At 37.0% G+C, this 21,180-nt stretch overlaps 1 protein-coding gene and 1 pseudogene across 1 annotated transcript; one reads left to right on the top strand and one right to left on the bottom strand.

The window, feature by feature from the left end:
• The first annotated feature begins 875 nt into the window (after positions 1-875).
• Positions 876-1,712, top strand: LOC121804384 (annotated as a pseudogene).
• Positions 1,713-2,116: 404 nt separating this feature from the next.
• Positions 2,117-17,662, bottom strand: LOC121805707 (copper-transporting ATPase PAA1, chloroplastic-like). The gene is made up of 17 exons (XM_042205664.1): positions 17,214-17,662; positions 16,835-16,888; positions 16,120-16,273; positions 12,555-12,629; positions 11,533-11,810; positions 10,570-10,803; positions 10,230-10,328; positions 9,546-9,695; positions 8,418-8,564; positions 7,830-7,880; positions 7,555-7,727; positions 6,812-6,944; positions 6,056-6,153; positions 5,283-5,526; positions 4,341-4,544; positions 3,520-3,600; positions 2,117-2,575 (listed from the first exon to the last, which is right to left on the bottom strand). The coding sequence occupies exons 1-17, from the start codon at positions 17,625-17,627 to the stop codon at positions 2,336-2,338; spliced, it is 2,829 nt and encodes a 942-aa protein (XP_042061598.1). The 5' UTR covers positions 17,628-17,662; the 3' UTR covers positions 2,117-2,335.
• Positions 17,663-21,180: the final 3,518 nt, after the last annotated feature.

The following is a 21,180-nucleotide window of genomic DNA, read 5'->3' as shown; positions in this document are numbered from 1 at the left end:
GATAAGAAGACAGGGTAATGCTCGACATATAAATATGTCTCGTATAAGTTAAGACCGTCATATTTTTTAACTCATATAATGTTACTTTCTACCATAAGTGCAAGTTACATGTCATGTATCAATTTGATTCCAACAAAAAACTAGCAGTCTGATGGAGAATGAATTAGCAAATTATTAGCAGCAAGATGTCAGTGAAAAGCATACCTCAGTAACTCGAAGAGCTGTTTGCGCAACATAATTTGCATGAGGATCCTGAAGCAACTGCTCAAAGTAAGTGGCAGAGAGCAATTAATGGATGATCTTTGATTGTGTTTCATTGTTACATACCACAAAACACTTTTCAATCGCATGGCTACTAAACTTTTGTCTGGATAGATTCACATAGTTACCCTCAAACTGACATGTCAACTTGGATGTCGCAGATGGGATCTTAAGTTCCAAAATGAACTGAACCACATAATTTCTGCACATAACAAGATAAAGGATTCAGGAAATATGGTTTTGTGTGTAAAGATTACAAGTACTGAAAAGTGAAAACAACGCCAATTAACTATGGCTATAGTAGTAAATGTTTTTATGAGTGCTTTTCAATAAACTAGAGTTAAACTTAAAAAGGTGGATGAGAGAGATCAACAATTATCAATACCATACAACAATCAATATCAAGAAAAAGGAAGTATCATCAATCACCCACAGATAATACAGAAATATGAGAGACCCCTGCTCTCTGATTTGGCCTGGAAAGTTGTTTCAGTTATTAACTCAGCTTAAAGTTCACTTCAGCATTTTACTCCAACAAGATTACTAAGCTTGTGAATGAAGCACATTCAATCTGTAAGCTAAAATATGAGACAGAGGTGAAGCAGAAGATGTCAATGGATGTGCTTCGGGAACTAGGTCCCGACCTTGGAACTGTTAGGGCTCCTGGAATTGGCTTGATTTATAATGAGCTGGCAAAGGGGGGGTACCGGCTATATTTGGGCATTTCCTGACAACACTACCTGCTGTGCATTCAATGATGATATTTGTGTGTATAAAGTATGTTCCAGTATCTGTTGTCCCTCAGAGTGAGGTTTCTGTTTAGGCCTCAGAGTGATAGCCTGTGGCCTGAGCAGGCTATATTACTTGTTTCGATAATGTGTAAAAAAGATTTTATGAAATACTCTAGTCCTCTGCTGGTAACAGATACGGATACAAGGATGTTCGCAAAGAAAACCAACAGACCTTTGAGCAATTTCTGATTGAGTCTCTTGAGAAGTTCATTTGGCGGGAAGCTCAGGAGAGATCGCTAGAGAGTGATGATGATGACTCTGATGCTAAAGAAGAAACTTTCTCGAGAATTCTAATAGCTCCAAATGGGAGTGTGTATTCACTCGGTGTCCCTCTCCTGGAGGAGTTCAAAGATACGAGCAAGTTTATCTCAGGAGGAAGCATGGTGAAGGAACAGCAGCAGGCACAAACAGAGGAGATCAGCATTGATGCGGAGCAAAGTCTCGAGGAGCTGTCTTTCCTACGCAAGGCAAAGGAGTCTGGTGTCGTATACCTTCTCGGGCATGATAATATTCGAGCAAGGAAGGATTCTTGGTTCATAAAGAAGCTCGTGATCAATTATTTTTACGCGTTCTTGAGAAAGAACAGCAGGAGGGGGGACTGCGAATTTGAGCGTTCCACACTCGCATCTGATACAGGTAGGCATGACTTGCATGGTGTGAAAGTGAAACTGTGCATTTTTGCAGTTCAAAACTAGATTCGTAACCGCCTAATATCTGGAGTTTTGTATTGTATAGCGTCTGCTGATTCTTCACTTCCAACTTGCCAGATTTTTGTCTTCTGTTTTGATCATCACAACAGGTGGTTCCAAATGCAAATATTGTAATCAACACAGTAGTTTTTAATGTGATTTTTTTACCATGTACGTAATAATTTTTTTAATGCCTAATTTTATCATATGGACATTTATTTGATTACTAATATTTTTTTGTTTCTTGCACACTTATCTTTGGGATTTTGATTTATAATTTAAATGTGTTTATGTTTTTTATTTTAATCTATATTAAAATATGTAGCATGATATTATTTTTATTTAAATTTATTAATATTTATCATTTGACAATAATTATAAACTAATGATGTGTAATTGGAAGTAAAATTACTTAAAATCCATCATAGCCTCAGAGGCAATTTAATCACACAAGGATACAAAATTCAAGATTCTAAATTCAAGATTCAGTCACTTCCCACACCAATGAGAACATGTGCTTGTGCAATCTTGGCATCCGTGTTCGAATGAGTCCATCTACAAACCATTCACCACTTAAAAACTCTATCTAGCAGCTCAATATGGGCGTTGCAATCTTGCGTCTCCATTCCCAGTATTTTCGGCATCCAAAGGGGCCTTGACGTATAGAGGTAATTTATGTATATCTTTCTCTATCGATTTAAACCTCCATCTGAGAAGTATTGAGTTTGACATCACACCAATAGAACTCAATCCCATAAGTGCACCTGCAATCGAAGGTGATAGCATGGTTCCAGTCACAGGCAGCAACGTCCCAGCCGCTACGGGGATTCCTACCTGTAGAAACGAAGAGAACATAACTAACCAACTGCAATAAAAGTAGGATTACTTTCCAGCTGGGATTTCCAGAAGAGAATGCTATTAAATCTGTGGATACTACATGTTAAAACATCGGTTTGCAACTCAAAAGAACAATCAAAGAAGCAGAACAGCATCAAATGCATCAGTCTTCCCACTGAAATAGTGGCAAGAAACATTATATTATCGTGAATAATGTTATACAATGGCAAGTACATGAAGAGCACTGTAAGTTTGTTACAATCTAATCTAGCCCGACAGCATCAAACTTTAATTGTCATTTTCAGAAGGTTGATACTATGACTTCATATCAACATGGCCTCAAAAGCATGAATTTCAGAGGAAGAGAACCATGATGTGATATAATATGGGACATGAAGCAGGACCATTAAGTTTGCATGGGAAATTAACATTTTCAAATTATCAGTTGCTTCTATCTACCATTTACAAGTAATCCGTTTGCTAGGTCCTAAGGGACACATTCTCAGATCCGCGTATAGATGAAGTCAATAACATTTAAAAGCTTGAGAGACACCATCACTACATGTCAATTACTTAATAGAGCAGATAATGTTGCATTATCTGGGGTTGTAATAACTACCCACTTGAGAAAATAGTCCACTCAAGCCAAGATTTGACAGTTACGACGTGCCACAGGTTAACTATGCTACGCTAAATCAAGTGCATAGAAAACTTTAGCCATGGACCCTTGATGCTCAAAAGTCCATGATCAGTCCCATGCGATCCTTCAGTCCATTGTGGTTTGAGTTAGCAGTTTACAAATTTCCTGATTTGTAGACATAGCTCCAGTCCTTTTTTTTTGTTACACTGGATTTGTTCTACCAGGGTTTTATAACTCCAAAAAATTTTAAAAATATGATTTTCCTTATATGAAATAAATTGCAGAGTCGCGAAAAACTCACAATGTTGTATGCAAAGGCCCACCATAGATTTTGCTTCACAGTCTTCATGGTAAGTCTACTTAACTCCAGTGCATCAAGTAACTACATGGAAAACCATATTAAGCAGACACACAAAGATATAAGTTATCTGAATTCATGATACTACTTATATGCACATTGAGTATACCAGTTCAACTTCAGACAGCCCACTTGGGATCATCAAAATTTCTTTTTTATTCGTGGTCACGACTTGGTAACTTAACTGGTTTTCTATTTTTATAACTGGAAATGACTCTTTATTTCCTATATTCTACCAATCAGATTGTTAAGTACTTATAATTCTACCAAGACCATAAATAGGTTTTTTTTTTTTAATTCTGGGCTTTATACTAGGTAATTTGATTTAGTTTTTATATATAATTATCAGACTTGTAATAGCAAAGCATCTAAGTTTGCTAAAGCATGACCTCAAGCTTTCTCTGGTAAGAGTAGCAAGCCACAGTAGCATCACCCAGTTCACACCTCAAAAGCTTGTGCGTGCTGTGGAACTAATATGGAAATTGCCCCTCGGTGAAAGTGAGTGAGGTTCTTTCCTCATCTAAAAGACATAAATTACAAATCCCAAGCCTAAGAATTTGCACATACGTCCAAAATATCTTGCTCTTACAAGTCATAGAAGTCTTTGCAGAAGGCTATAAAGTAAAGCATCTCAACTATACATGCTATGGGCCAATAACCAATACCTACAGTTCAATATGATATCAGTGGTGTCCTAAAACTTAGTAGAGAACCAAAAAGAAAGATAATCCCGAAATATACTTTGAAATGGGTCATCATAATACCTGGGACAACCTGTTCTGCATGAGCACAATAGAGGAGACCTCACTAGCAGCCCCAACACCACCACCAATGGCAATTCCGACATGAGATGATGCGAGTGCAGCTGCATCATTGATTCCATCACCAACCATAGCAACAACATTCTGACCTTCCTGAAGTTTGCTAATGAAGTTCTTTTTTTCATCAGGTTTGACTCCATATAAAACCTGCAATCAACCAGCCATTTAATGCATAAATTCATTTCATACTTATTACAAGTAGTGATCAATAAGATTATTGTACTGAGTGAATAACACATAAGCAAATGCCATCTATTTTACAAATTACATTTAGCTTCATATCAATGTAACTATATTTGGGCAGTCAGGTCTACCATTCCATTTCATACTCAATGAAATTAAAAATATTTTGCTCAAAGCTTTATTCCTTTATCTCTTCTCTGAAGAGAGTTACTACTAAGCAAAACTTATATCAGGAAAATTATAGTTTCATAATTCACAAATATATACTCTGCTTAAAATCCGATCTCTATATGGTTGCACTTCAAACAGTATACTTGCATCAAACTTGGTTTGGGATATCATAGATCTTGCATTTTCAGGTTTCTATCTGATGCACTAGTGAATACACATAAGTTCCTAGTACACAGGACATGCATTTTAACAGCTGATGTGGATTGAGGTATTTGACGGTTTGTTATTCATACCAACCCAAAGTAACAGAAAGAATCAGTTTTTTTATACAAGTTAGTTTGTACCAAGATCTCCATCCACTTAGAGAAACTATTGTAACACTCCAAGTTAAGGATGGTAACCTGATCAATCTCACTGATGAAACTTGATATTAACTTTATAATTCTCAAGAACTTGACAGAACTTGCTGAATTCTGGTGATATTAACCACTCTACCCAAAATTGGAAGTATGTGTTATGCAAATGCCTCACCCTGTTTTTTGGAATACCAACAGCAGAAGCCACGTATTCAGCAGCGCTTCTTTTATCACCAGAAAGTAAATATGTATTGATTCCTTGATGAGTCAATGATTCTATCACATGCCTGGCATCTTCTCTGATTTGATCCTCAACATAAATTACTCCAGCAAGAATACCATCTATCCCAACATATACAACTGATTGATTTTTAAATTCTTCAGCTTCTTGGAATGGACTATCGCCAACTACTCCATGCCTACATGAGGTTAGATATTCAAACTGTAAAGCTTTAGTACAAAAGAAAGTATCAGAAAGGCTTTCAATTTTCATGCAACCATTCTATGATTCAGACGGAAAGACTCAAGCAAATACCAAAGTGCAAGGATCTTTTTGATTTCACAAACTACAAACATCTAGGCATACAAAATTCCTTGTTGCCTCAAGTAATAGTAGTGATGTTTCCTTTACTGTCTTACTTTCTAGTAAATTCAATTGTTGTACTGGAAGAATGCATTATCATGAGGCTTTCTTCCATAGTTATATCATTGTTCTACAGTTCAACTGACTGGTGACAACTGTATTCTCAGAAGAAGTTTGAACAGCTGTATCTCCAACAGTTCTTGAGTAGAATTGCTATTGATTAGTGTGGGCTAGTCCGAAATAATATGTATTTATGGATTTGGTGATGAGAGTCATCTGCAGCCATATTTAGATTGTGCTACACACTATAATACCAAAGTAGTGGTTACTTGCTGCCTCAAAAGAAGATTATAGACATATGTTACCTTTGAACCCAGTCCATTGTACCAACAGCAACCTTTTTCTTATCAACAGTTGCCACAGCACCAGATCCAGGTTCCTCAAAAAATGTTCCTTGCGCTACCTACAGTTACAATCAATAGTAAATCTAAAAGTATTTCTTGACAATTTGATAAGATAAAAGTTACAAATTAATTAGCTCAGCATCCTAGACAAAGTGATGGTAATTTCAGTGATTAAGTGGAAGAATTGATGAAACATAGATCTGTGGAGCATCAGAAAGGTTCCCTTTAAGGCCCTTAATTAACTATGCTACATTATTATATCAAATAAAAAATGTAACATCACAACGAAAACTAGACATGAACCAAGTTCATGCAAGACACTGGCAATGGAAAACCATATAGAGTTCATCATGTTCTGGATTGTACTATCAAGATGTACTACCTAAATATGTAAATTTGAATGAAATTAGTAAAACAAAAAACTATACCAAATAATTTCATAAAATCTCTGAAAAATGGAACCCAGAAGCAGCTGAAGCATGAGGTTCTATTATAGCATTATGATCAGAATAGGTATTTATATTAATATACTAAAGCCCAGGCCATGAAGTGTGTAAGAAAAACATCAAAGCATTCTTGACAGAAAGTGTTTCCTTGACTAAAAATGTTTGAATATAACTGGAACGTGTGCATGCAGTGCAGTTAGAACTTCATATTGCAAATCACAAAGAATCCTTGCCACTAAGTGGCATCAATTTCTATTGGTAGAGTATATACCTTTACATTCAGACAGTTCTGAGCCTTTGCAGCCTCTACAATTGCTTTTCCAATTGGATGTATTGTACTTGATTCTACTCCAGCTGCCAACTTCAGAATGTCAACTTCAGACCAGTTACCATTTGAATTTAGCCTGCATTGAACCATGTTCAATATCATCTGAAGCCCATAAAAATTGGAATAACTTCCATCATAGCATCTGAATAAAATGCTAGGTTGAAAATGTAACTTCAAGCTATCAAACACAGCTTACAACTATCACCAACATTTATCTAATCTACACTAAGAATATTTGAAACTACTTCCTTTAAGTCGACAAGGGTCATCTATGTTTCCACACTTTACTTTGCTTTAAGGAACATGACATACAGTGAACATCAAGGGCCTAGTTTTGTGTGCACAGAAGCACAATTATCAAGAAACTGGAAACACTCTTAATTGGGTATAACTATGCCTTCACATCCCTCTCAAATACTGAATCCCTTTTCTTCTTGCTCCAAAAAATCTCGTAGTGCATCTTTCATTTGGGGACTTGGTGCAAAACTGAAGAAGCACAAGCCTACACCAAATCTTCCCTTTCTCACAATATTAGTATATTGTTTTCCAAATGAAACAGCTGAGTGATTTGCTCAGACTGCTATATGATGTTTAGTCACAAGTGTTTATCCATAACTTATCCTAACCATGCAAGTTTCATGCTTGACCAGTATAACAAAATTATATTGCAAAATTCTGTACTCAACTCTGGAGTTTTATCGGCTTGAGAGTCTTGTACCAGTATTTTTTTGACAACAGGCCTTCCAATTGTTAACGTCCCTGTTTTATCAAATACAATCGTGTTAACACCAGAAAATCTTTCTAAGGTACTTCCACCACGCAAAAGTAGCCCTTTTTTAGCACCCAGTGAAGTTCCAACCTGAATTATGGACTAACGGTTATATAAAAGCATAACAAAGTTAACACTCTATATGAACCACGTAAGAGAATACTGGAATAACATCCAATATACAAATATTACCAAAACTGCTGTAGGTGTTGCTAACCCAAGAGCACAAGGACATGCAACAACCTGTATGAAGTCAACAAGGAGAGGGATACTAATTTAGTAACTTTAAAACATAGATCACCAAACACCGAACAGATGATTAAAATAAGACAGATGGAGATTACAAGACTTCATAGTGGAAGCATGGAAAAAACCAGGGTTTTGAATGTGCTGTCTAGTTCCACAGGTTAGTTACTTGGTATTTATCTTTTTTTAAGGTACCTTACTGTAAAAGGTGCAAATAATTTAAATAATATTGGTGACAAGGTTAGATCAAACGGTGAATAGCAGGTACCAGTATACCTGGTGTGATTCTTAACACAAGAATGAAAATATAGACGAGCATCTTTTACAGTGAGGAAAGGAAACCATTTGTACTTTCAATTCAAGTCACAAAGTGAATAATTGTTCCAGAAGAAAGGATTTAAGTGAAACAAACGGATAAAATTAGGAAAGAAAAGGGTTTTAAATCTGTTTCCCTTTTTTCAAACTCTCTGCTAACATTATTTTTAAATTTTCAAATTTGATGCTGGAATCAGACGTGAGATAAGAAAGGAATACCAAAACACTACAGGAGAGTTGCAATGCTAATGACATGGTATATCCTTGGTGAATAGCTGCTGGAAGAATTTGTGAACCAAAAAGATTCCAGAACATAAATGTGGCAGCAGAAAGCGCCATTACTCCGTAAGTAAAACGTCCAGCAACCTGGATTTACTATAGCAGAGTTAGTTGACTGTGATTGGACCTCCAGCAAAAAGCATATTCTAATCATGCAATCAAGCAGGTAATACTCGAGGGTATACAATATAAACATGGGCAATGGCAAATTTAATATTAATAGAATAGTGTGTTAGTAGATCACTTGTCACAGACATCATCATCCATCACAAACAGGAATTAAAATAAAAAATCAACGAAAGATAGGTAATTTATTTAGTTCGGATTTGCAGTACGCTAGTTTCTTCTCATGTAATTTAAGCTGGTAGTGGTAGCCAACTTAGTAACTCTTGGTTTCCTGTTCAAAGTGCTGCTGTAATTTCATTAATTAAAAGAGTAAATGTTTTGCCTTAAAATTTCAAGGGTATAGTATCTTAAATCTATTTCAAGGAGAAAGTAAGAGAAACCATCAAAAGTAACTTTTAAATATAAAATTTGCTATTGAAATTAGTAATATCGAATTTGAGAATAATTCAATTAAAAATTCAATATATAGATGTGTGGATAAAAATAAACATTAAAAATTTAACAAACTAATTAGGTGATGTATTTCAGTTATAGTTAATTAATACAAGCAGGAGAATATCTTTATAAAGTATAAACATCTCAATTTGAGAATAATTTAATTCAGTTAAATGGAATACTAAATCATGACAACAAGATAGTTGCAAGATAAACTGAATAGTACATCCTTTCCAGTATCTTTATTAAGAAAGGTGCAGTTAAAGTATAATTTTATCAAAGAATGAACATATATACAGCGAGAGAGAGAGAGAGGTCCGGATTATTTAGGGACATCAGATACAAACATCATAACCAATGGGAGAAAGGAAAGTTACGATTATGAACCTTGTCAGCTAACCATTATACAGGAGCTACTCCAGAGGGAGAGAGGAGGAGGAGGAGGATATAGAGATGACAGGTGTAAACATCATAAATGGGAGTACGAAAAAAGTTACTGTTATGGACCTTGTCAGCCAACCGTTGAACAGGAGCTTCTCTCGTCTGTGCTTCATCAACCAGCCGGAAAATGTCACCGATTGCAGTCTCACCACCTGGCCTGCGCACCTCAACGATAATTTTTCCATTTAGGTTTATGCTTCCAGCTGCAACATCGGCCTAAAACAGCAAGACATAATCATGTTAACAAAGGGGGCACTTAAAATAAAACTTTCAAAATGGAATAACACCCACCAAACCCAAAGATGACATTAAAAACTGAGATGGCAGCCCCTCTTTATCCATATTCACATTGTCCCTGTTGTGGGAATTAAGGAAATAAATAGTGGGAATGCATAGAAAGAGAAGGGCCCAACAGAACTTCCATTGTATTTCAAAAAAGACTGGAGTGGGCAAGTTTGTTTAAAGAGAGGTTTCCTGTGATTTGTAGATCGAAGTTACTACCTTAACAACAAGGAAGATTTGACAATGAACTAATTTATTAGTTTGAAGAAAGTTAACTCTAACAAGTATTTTATCAGCTCCAAATTTGCTGGTAAGAAAGAACATCATATATATACTAAAATTTTAGTCGCTCAACCAGATTCCCTTTCTTGACAACAATGAAAGGCAAGCACAGTAAACACTTGCACCATCTCCGTAGAAAATAACAATGCACAAAACAACAATAATAAAAATCAGCAGTGACAGTACCCCGGGTAATTTAGTGACGGGAAGAGGTTCCCCAGTAAAGCTCGACTCATCAACACTGCTTCTGCCAGCTGTAACAACTCCATCAGCTGGAATACGATCCTACATGCATGACAAAATGTGAAAAACATAATGCAAGAGCATACATGATGCAGTGCCCATATGACAATGATTGTTTTACAAAAAGATGATTACAGATGTTCTAATTTTTCTTAAAAAAACTTAAAATTTCATCAGGTTCATGATGCAGACTAGATGTATTTTTCTCTTGTTTTTGCTTAGTTTAATTGGTGGTGGAGCAGGTGAATGCAACGGCGTTGAAAAAGCAATAGGCAATTCTTACACCAGGCAAGACAACAATATGATCTCCCACGGAAAGACTGTTAGAAGGTACTTCAACAGTTGAGCTTGACTCTTTTTCATCATCATTAACGACAAGACGCGCTTTAGATGGTATAGTACTAAGAAGGCTGGTCATATCGCTAGTTGCTTTTATCTTAGCTCGTTGTTCAAGATTTCTTCCAAGTAGAACGAATGCTATCAACATAATTGGCTCTTCAAAAAATGTCTTCCATCCCTACGCCAAAAGTAATGGAGTATAATTTAATACAGAAGAATGCAGCCTTAAATTCCATAGGTACACACAAAAATGCTTCTAAGGGATGAGATGCAAAGATTAGGGAAAAGATAAAATACTAAACAGTATTCAGATATTTTAGGTGAAAAAATGTGATTGTTGTAGGAACCACCAAACATGAATAGTATAACAATCAACAAATAAGATAACATATTAGAGTAGTATGATAACAAGAAATCTGCAACTAGAACAAAACTGAAATGTAGCTCTATAGAAATAAGCATGAAACAATATACTCTGCATGAATGCCTCATTTTCCTTTGATATGTGCCACATACTGTACAAAAATGATTTAAGTTTTGCACTAACATTAAGCCAATGGATATAAATTCCACCTTTATGAAAGTATGGAATTTCTAAAATACAAAATTGGAATATTTCCAATACAACGTGGGAAGATTTTTAAACTGGTCTTGGGATCACTGAAACATCTACGTACAAGATTGAATTCATTTTTTCATGTCAGCCAATAATCCTGTCAAATATTGTTCTTGTGCATCTGTGAATTGTATTTAAGAATTTCATTAATTATATATCCATCCCTGATGATCATGAAAAAATTGTAAGCTTCAGGTTACATCAAGCATAATTTGCAACAATGTATATAGACATTTGTGTTTATTTCTAATTTGAGACCCAAGTGAGAGGTTTTGTTTATAAACTTTTTACCAGTTTTGGCACTAAGGCTGCTATTGTGCTGACAGAAAAGGATGATAAAGCACCAAGACCAACTAGCGTATTCATATTTGGGGCCCCTCTAAGTAGACTTTTCAAGCCATCTGTAATAAGTTGGCGTCCAGGACCAAGCAGTGTAAAGAGAGACAAAGACATATGGAATCCCGTCGAGTGCAATGCATGAATCCATGAGCTGTTGGCTCCAAAGAAATGAGAAATATGGCCAAAGATGCACACAGCGCAGAGAGCCCAAGAAACAACAAGGCCACGACCTGTTAAATAGGCAAATTTTCAATTTAGGTGATATGCATCCACATTGTCCTAAGATTCTGCATAATAAGCTGAACAGGTAATCAAGCTCCAAATATATAGCTTTCTATATATACTTCAAATAGTTTATTTAAGTCATAGCAGAGTTCTACGGTTCCCCTTGATCTTCCCCAGATCTTTGTGTTGGACTTGGGATAGCTAGAAAGAAGGGGGAAAGGGGAAGGTGCCATGGTGACATATTGCCCGGCTGTATGTTGGGCAGTATAGCTGAAGAGAAACCATTTTCCGTATGAAGAAGGGGCCAATTTAGAGTGTCAGAGAAGGATACATATTGGATTTTCAAAAGCATAAAGAATTTATCAATCTAGCTTTATCAATTTTACATAGAGAGGTTTGACCATTGGTTGTACTGACTCTGTACATTTTCTGGTTGATTCTTAAAGAAAGATCCACTATTTTGCATCTCCAAAACACAAATAAAGAAGAAGAAAAAAAATATAATCATAATGTTTAACAGGCCTCAACTAGTCACTAACATTGTTGAGAATTTTCAACCAAGTGTTTCTGTACTCTGAAGTCAACATTCTGCAAAAATCTTTTTAAATCCTAAATGAATGGCTTAGACGCAATATATTTTTGCAATATTCCAAATATGGAATTCCATCATATCTCACATTCTCCTGCCAAGTTTATATTAACAGTTCCATTTTATTGATGATCTAATGACTGCAGGCGAGAAACTTTACCACTTTCTTTTAACATAGTATGCTTTTCATTCATTTTCTTCTCAAATGTCTCATGGAAGTTCATTCTTCTCAAATCTGCAAAGTATCATGGGTATTGTTATTGCCACACAGAAGAGATAAATTGTAATAAAGCCAATTTCAGGATTTAAATTAGTTCATATTTTCAATAATTTTTTTAGGGACTTGCTGCAGATCTGTATCATATTTGTAGAATCAAAGGGGCAGTTTGGTAGGGAAGATAAATAAACAAAACATGATAAGAACACACATTTTAGGTTATTTTTGTTCATATAACTCCAAGATAGATGAGTTATCTATCCTACCATACTACCCCTAAGTGTAGAAGTTTTGTTCTACATTTGCAATGTGGATAAGCAAGCCATCCAGTATAAGCCGGTGAAACTGAATAAATATGATTGTACATCATTTCCTACTCAAAGAAGACAATTCAACCTACAAACTAACTAAGAGGTCCTTCCATTCCTAACCCATGGCAGGCAGCACTTTCTATCTTCTGCTTATTTTTGGTATGGCATGAGCTTTGAGAAAATTGTCTATCATGGCGTGTTAAAAATTTTCCAGTGGGCTGAAATTGTGAATAGGATGACAAGTAATATGAGTTGGATTTCAAATTTCCACCTCAACAGTAAAAATGTTATTTTCATCTCACATTATGAAATAAAGGGTTAATATACTCCCTCCATCCCCAAAAAATATGCACTTTGAGTTCGGCATGGGTTTTAATGTAAAATTGGTAAAGTAAGAGAGAGGTAGAGAGAAAAAGTAATTAAAGTATTGTTAGTGGAGAATGGGTCCCACCTCATTAGAAAGAAAAGACTTTACAAAATTAGAAAGTGTATATTCTTGTGGGACGGACTAAAAAGGAAAGAGTGCATATTCTTATGGGACGAAGGGAGTAGTTAATACCTAAACTTTTAGCATTTTCCAATTTGTAGCCTTAACTTCTACTTATTAAATACCACCGTTTCTTCCTCCGTCACAACTGCCCACCTCATCCTCTTCGCCTTCATCACTGTGTACGATTCATCAACCTTGTTGAAAACCTTCACTGTGTGCTTCAACTCTTGCGTTATTTTTAAATTATCACCTGAACTTTGAATCGAAGGTGACCTTTTAATCAATTTATAAACATTACAAATATAGCTTATACTTAATTTCATTATTCGCTTAAGTAGATATGCCTTCAAGAAATATGCATCAAAGCAAATGGTATATGCCTACAAACAACTTGAGATATTTTATGTAAAAGCTAAAAAAGTAAAAAACCAAAGTGAACTCTCCTCAGTCACCCGGATATTGTGACTTCGGGTTATTAAGTAAAGACAAATTCATTTTTGGTCCTAAACAAATAACTATTTTACAATTTTGGTCTGAACATTATGTTTGATAGTTGCACAATAAATTGGTCCATATTTTGTCCTAAAAGTAACGGTATTATCAAATATAATGGTCAAAGCGATTTTAGACCGATTGGTAACTTAAACACTGCTAATTTAAAAAAAACATAACAATCTGTAATTAACTGATGTGTTTCCATTACTACATATCCCAGGGACTGATTTTGCAACATGGACTCATACGCACAAGGAGGTTCATCTACACAAAGCTTAGATTAACAAAACTGTTTGTAAGTTCTAACAGTCTCCTCTTACAAAAGCTAATACATTAATCCCTTAGGAAAATAACTAAAACATCCACTTATATCTAGGAACACTTGTAATAGTTGATCTGCTTAACAGGATAGATGCGCCCGCCTTCAACAAATCCATCACTTATCGCTGAAGAGAGACACCTAAGATGAAAATACTATGTTATTAGAATATCCCGGGGCTGGCATTTTCTTTAGTTGGGTAAAGAGGGTCAAACTAGACTAGAAAGAAACTCTCGAACATGAATAGAGCCAAGACATACCATGATGGCAAACTGATGGTTGTTACAAGAATCCATTGCACCCCCTATAACTGAATATCCCCTTCAATAGCTTCCTGATCTGCCAATTCCCCAAAGCTATGTAAGTCATATGAAGGCCACATGCATGATAGTGTGGCTTCTAACTATAAAACAGACGAGAGCCTCAGTTGACAGGTAATTATTTCAACATATTGTTTCCATGTTTTAGAAGAATTGACATTACAGTTATATTCTTTGAAATCATCAACGTAAATAAAGTCAACATAATTAAGTACTCCCTCCGTCCCACAAAAGATTCTTACTTTCCTTTTTAGTTTGTCCTTCTAAAGATAACACATCTCCATTTTTGGAAAGAGTTCTCTCTCATATTAATATAAAATATATTTTATCTCTCCACTTAACACACAAAACAAAACCTATAAAATCCCATGTCATCCCACAAGTGTGACATCTTTTGTGGGACAAAGGGAGTATAATTTTAATTTCAAAACCTATGACGGCTATGACCCATTTGAATCACCATAACAAGGCACCAAAACATCTTTCATGGTCAGTTTCTCCATGTGTCAAAATCAGTTTACCACCTTGTGGCTCTGCCTTCTCCGAATATCTGATAAGTGATAACTACCCCAGCACTGGATGATTTTTTAACAAAAAACTGATAACGAACATTAGATTGGACCCTTCCCCTAAATATCCAATAATAACCCTCACACTGGATCATGTGTGAAGAAAAAGAAAAGAATTACCATTTTCATTTCATATGTTAATCAAGGGAATGTAAAGGGTGTTATTAGTTTATCTGTGAAGCTAAATCATTTGGACTGACCAGTTTCATTAATATATATTTTTATACCATCCTAAACTAAATATGTTGACTGTTCTCTTTCTCTGGGAAAATAAACTGGTCATTACCTCAACTTGCCAGTGACTGAAAAAATGATGAAGGAAAACGAATATGCTCAGAGCAAGATGATTTTGGTTGTGAAATTAAACTTAATAGCAACCATCCAAGAATGTATGTAGACAGTGGCACAATTTTGGAAGTTTAGAAGAACAGGTTACAAGGTGTGAGGACTCGCTTGATCATGCCAGAGAACAAGTTATCTTGCTTTGACAATATCTTTATTTCTAAGGAAAATGCAATAGCATGTCTGATTCTTTCCCAATGAGAAGCGAATTGGCGAAAAGAAAGAACCAAATAGGAGTCCTTTGCAGTGTCTTGCTCGTTTCATGGTATAACTAAAATAAAAATGACATTGGTGATTAGAGTATGCCATGCAAGGACTCTTGTTATTCTGAAATTCACCAAATTGGCATATCCTCAATAATAAATTCAGATATTTATCACTGGAGAGTAGAGATGGAAAGAAAGCCTCAAGGTGGATTACTAATGCATCCTTGTATCATAGATATATATTGACCAAGTGTTATTTTCTAGAAACTCAAGGAGATTGAAGTCATATATGCCACTTTTTCCAGAAATAGCAAATATAACTCCCTATTTCAGCATTTACACCAACAAAACCACTCACTCACATGGAAGTTTTCAATTAAAAATTGCAAGAGCATAAGTAGCACAACAATCAGCAACTTGAATAAAACATCCAAATCAAAGATACTAGATGCAAACCTCTTAAGTTTGATGTGAAACCACAGCTGCTTAAATGCTTTGCAAGAGCTTCTCCTACTTCCTTTTTCCAGTTGGGAGCTGCCATGGCTTCAGAAACAGGCCATACAACTGCTGTCTCCGTCGTCAGGTTTACACTAGCGGAGGAAACCTGCGGCTGTTCGCCAGTTTGATAGTATTGCAATTAGTTCTATTGTTAAGAGCAAAATTTCTAGTAAAACATCGCCATGAGACTTCCATCAAACATTTTCAACAATCTTTCTCCCACAAACCCTGACCAAAATTTTTTTACAGTAACTAAACCAAATTTCAAAGTTATGGTTGTTATATAAACATTTTAACAGCATCACTCCCAAACAAGTCACATACTCTTTCTTTACTTGGTGTAGCAGATTAATTGCATTAGTGTTCACTGATCTCATTCAACTTTTCATTCAAGTTTTGCCACAAGCTCACAAGTTAAAAATAATAATACTAGCAAAAAACCATTGTCTTACTTCAACAACAAAGACAAAGAATTTCAAATACACAGATAACAGAAGTACTAACCAAAAAAGAAACCTCATGTAGCACAAATATACCATTCAAACAAAAGAAATGTGCACCAAATGAGCTTCTTATATCAAGCATACTCTGAAATTCATACAAGAGGAAGAACAAAAACCAGCAGACATTTGGTTAAAACATGTTTGCATCATGAATGATTACAGATGCTTACTTGACTTTCTAAAATTCTCTTCACACTCGCAGAGCATCCCCCACATGTCATCCCCTGCAATACCAAGGAAGTTTCAAATTCCAAACATGAGAGAAATCACATACTACAAATTTAGGAAATGATCAGAAGAATAAGACCAGTAATTAAAAATGTCAGCCTGGATAATTTGATCGACAATCAATTGTACATTAGTATTTAGAAACAATCTACCATAAACGGCCAGTCAACTATGAAATGATGTTATCCAAAAATATACGAAGAAGTTGTGGGGAACATCAGCAATATTATCCAAAACAAACTTATTTGGACTAGCAGAGCTCGGAAAAAGACTGCAAAGCAGAAATAGGTGTTACAAAATCAAATTGAGGCAAGTCCTTACTCCAACATCCAGAATAATGACATCCGAACTCAAAGCAGCACCATCGGCAGCCCCAGGAGCCACGGCTCCCGGCTTAACATCGCCACTTCCCGGAGGTCCATCGCCGCCGCCGCCGCCGGCACCGCCATCAACACCGCCAAACCCCTCGCCGCCAGACGCACTCAACACCGAATACCTCGCGCAAAACTGCGACCGGTCCGGACGCAATTCCGATACCCGCACGAACGAACCCGGTCCGAGTCGGGCAGAGTCGACGCAGCGCCTGAGGTGGAGGTGGGCGAGCTGAAGGGGGAGAGTGGAGGAGAATCGGCGGTGGAGGTGCGCAATGAGAGGGGAAGAATGGTAATTACGAGACTTGGAGAGGAGCAAAATCGAGACTGTAGAAGCACCGAGTGAGAGCATTGTTGACTCCATTTTACGCTCTCTTCTCGCTCTGTGAGTTGATCGCCCTTTCTGTGGCTGATGAGAGAAGGAGGGATTACTTAATTAAGAGCATATGTGGACGGACGGCGCCCGTCCGTCCGTGCCAGCGGCACGGAAGACGTCGTCTGCCGCTGCGCTCACGCCGCTGGCACGGCACTGCTCGATGCACGTCCGTGCCAGCTAGCAGGTGACGTGGCAGGGTGTGATTAGCCAACGACATTTCTGTTGGAAAATCTTTTTTTATTATTTTTAAAAAAAATAAAAAAAAAATTCCCAGTCCCAAAAAATGCCCGTTTTTTTGCCCATTTTTCTGTATTTTTTTTATTTTTTCCCCCCAAAATCATCTATAAATACACGCATTCATCATCCATTTTTCACATCAAATCATCTCTCATTCATATTTTTCATACAACTTATCTACACTTTTATCTCTCACTCAAAACCTCAAATGGATTTCACCCATCTCATTGCGGAAGCAGAGCGCGAAGAACAAGAATACTACGAACAACATCGTGCCGCTTATGAAGCATATGTCGCAGCGAATACCCCCGCTCCTCCTTCTCAACCAACTAGATCAACTAGCCGCTACATCCATCGTGACCAGGAGGGAGCCCACGAAAGGCTCGTTGCCGACTATTTTGCCGACTCGTCGCGGTTTCCGGCATATTACTTTAGGCGTCATTTTCGCATGCCAAAGCGCTTGTTTATGCGTATTGTCAACACATTGTCCCCCCGTGTTGAATTCTTCCAAACAGGTCCAGATGCAGCCGGTCGGCAAAGTATCTCGGCGTTGCAGAAGTGTACGTATGTCATCCGACAACTCGCTACTAGGCAAACGGACGACCTCTTCGACGAGTATTTGCATGTCGGTGAGTCCACTGGAATCCTTTGTGTGAAAAATTTTAGCGAGGGCGTTCGTACAATTTTCGGTGATGAATTCCTTTGAGCACCCACCACCGATGATTGCCAACGGTTGCTTCGTCTTCACGAATCAGTCCATGGCTTTCCCGGAATGCTTGGCAGCATTGACTGCATGCATTGGAGGTGGAAGAATTGCCCGACTGCTTGGAGGGGGCCACACTTAAGCGGCCACAAAGGCGGCGGCCCAACACTTATCCTTGCAGCGGTCGCCGACTACCGCCTATAGATTTGACATGCATATTTCGGCGTTGCCGGATCCAACAACGACTTGAACGTGCTCTATTCTTCACCCCTCTTCAATGATGTGTTGAATGGTGTAGCACCGGCGATCGACTTCACCGTCAATGGAAATACATACCACATGGGTTACTATCTCGACGATGGTATCTACCCAAGGTGGTCGACTTTCGTGAAGACGCTCAGCAACCTTCAAGACCCGAGACGGGTTCTTTTTGCGCAGCGTCAAGAGTCCGCGCGGAAAGACGTCGAAAGAGCCTTTGGGTCCTTCAAGCCCGATTCAACATTGTGAAGGCCCCGGCTCGGCTGTGGTACGTGAATAATATCGCCGACATCATGTACACATGTATTATCTTACACAACATGATTATAGGCGACGAAGGACCGAGGGCGGCTAGCTTCTACGACGAGGATGAAGCCGGAAGCTCAAGCGCGATGTCTCCCCCACGCCGAGGTGTGCATACGACTGTGGGTGAGAGGATTGAAACAAGACACACAATGCGCGATACCCGAACCCACGTTGAGCTACAAGAAGACCTAATCAAACACATGTGGGCGAAATTCGACAACGAGTAGTGGTTTTTTTAATTTTACGAATTTAATTATGTAATTTTTAATTTTTAGGAGTTTAATTATGAAAATTTTAATTTTTAGGATTTTAATTATGTAATTTTTAATGTATTTTGTAATATTATTCCGGGTATGTGTAATGTATTTTAATTTTGTGGAAATGTTTTTATTTAAATTGAATAATGGAATGGTGAGACCCTTGTGCTCGTCCTTGCGGAAGAGCACAGCTGTGGGTGTTGTGCTCTTGCCTAAGAACAGGCAGAAAAAGTGGCGCCAGGCCCACAACCGTGTTCGTTGGCAAGAGCACGGTTGTGGGTGCTCTAAAAGCGTTGATTGGACAATTTTGTTATCGTGCGTTTTAAGATAGCAAATCACCACTCGCTTACCAAGAGCAGTGGCGAATCCAGGATTTTCATTTAGGGGTACGATAAATAATTATAACGATTCGAAGTTTCAAAATCTGACCAATCGTTTTTTTTAATTTAATTTTTCTTGCTAAATATTTATACTTGTAATTTTAATATTAAAATATGATATAGATGTGCACTAGAAAAAAAATCGGAAAGATAAAAACTAACGAACGAAACAACATGCATTAGAAGAGAATCAAAATCTATTAAAATGTTTAAAAACTAAAATTATAAAAAGTGTCCAATTTTTTGGAAAAAATAGAAAAATGAATGAACGAAACATGGAGAATAAAAATCTATTAAAATATTTAAAAACTAAAATTATAAAAAAAAGTGTCCAATTTTTTGAGAAAAATAGAAAAATGAATGATGTGAGTTGTGTCGGTTTTGAATCCAATTGAATATTTTAAAACAAAAAAAATAAATATATATTATGCATTAGATAGATTTCCCCTTTCAAAAGCATTTTAGAATATTTAAAAAGACAAGTAAATATATAAAAAATGCAATATTTGAAGATACAAATATGTAGAAGAATGAAGAAGGCGCTGGTGATGAGAATCAAACCCTGGCCTCCAGGGTGAGAGGCGGAGATAAATACCACTACACCACCTGCGCGAAGTTGTTTTGAGGGTACAGTTATACCCTTTGTTTCCACGTGGATCCGCCACTGACCAAGAGAAACACGTTTTCCATCTTGGCGTAATTAAGACTGACCGAGACCCATTAATTTAAAAAATGAGATAATTTATCTTAGCAATATTTGAATTTCAATCTAATTATTGTGTTTAAATATAAATGGTCTGTTCAATTTTGCCCATTCCTTTTTTAAACTAATCATAGAGAATGGAAATAAAATTAGGTACTATAAGAGCGTCCACTATAGTAGGACGCGGCTATAGCCGCGTCTTGGGGGCGGTGGGCGGCGGTGGGCGGGCGGCTATAGTGGGGAAGGTGTGCGGACAACTTTTGGGGCTATTGGGGGGGGCGGACGCGGGATAGCCGCGTTCGCGGCGAGGACGCGGCTATTGGAGGAATGTGAAAATGTAGAATTTTGTATTTGGAATTTTGGGGCTATTGGAGGTGTCCACTATAGTGGCGGAAATAGAATTTTGGGGCTATGAACAACAAAATTAGGGCTATGGACAAAAACTGGGGCGGGACTATTGGACGTGTCCGCCTTATAGTGGATACTCTAAGTTGTGAGTTGTGACCCATAGGTTTTCCTATGGAAACTAGTAGTACTACTTTGATTTTGTCGAATTTTCCCTTCACGTGGATATTATAATGGTGGTAGGTGAATGTACCAGTTTGGACTTAATTAATTCCGTTTATTTGAATTAATTTACTTATTATATACTTTCTTTATTCTATTTTAAGTGGAACATTTCTTATTTGTTACAAGA

The sequence above is a fragment of the Salvia splendens genome, chromosome 5, assembly GCF_004379255.2.
Source record: "Salvia splendens isolate huo1 chromosome 5, SspV2, whole genome shotgun sequence".
Taxonomy (NCBI): domain Eukaryota; kingdom Viridiplantae; phylum Streptophyta; class Magnoliopsida; order Lamiales; family Lamiaceae; genus Salvia; species Salvia splendens.
Note: the sequence above shows the minus strand (reverse complement) of the source record. Positions and strands in the feature narration are given on the sequence as shown.

Bases quoted from the DNA above. Each gene is read 5' to 3' on its own strand.
- LOC121805707 (XM_042205664.1), bottom strand. From the start codon at position 17,627: ATGGAGTCAACAATGCTCTCACTCGGTGCTTCTACAGTCTCGATTTTG. The intron at 3,601-4,340 runs GTATTATGATGA...TTTTCCATGTAG, and splicing joins TGCAGAACAGGTTGTCCCAG to TTACTTGATGCACTGGAGTT. The intron at 2,576-3,519 runs GTGAGTTTTTCG...TCGTTTCTACAG, and splicing joins GGGCCTTTGCATACAACATT to GTAGGAATCCCCGTAGCGGC.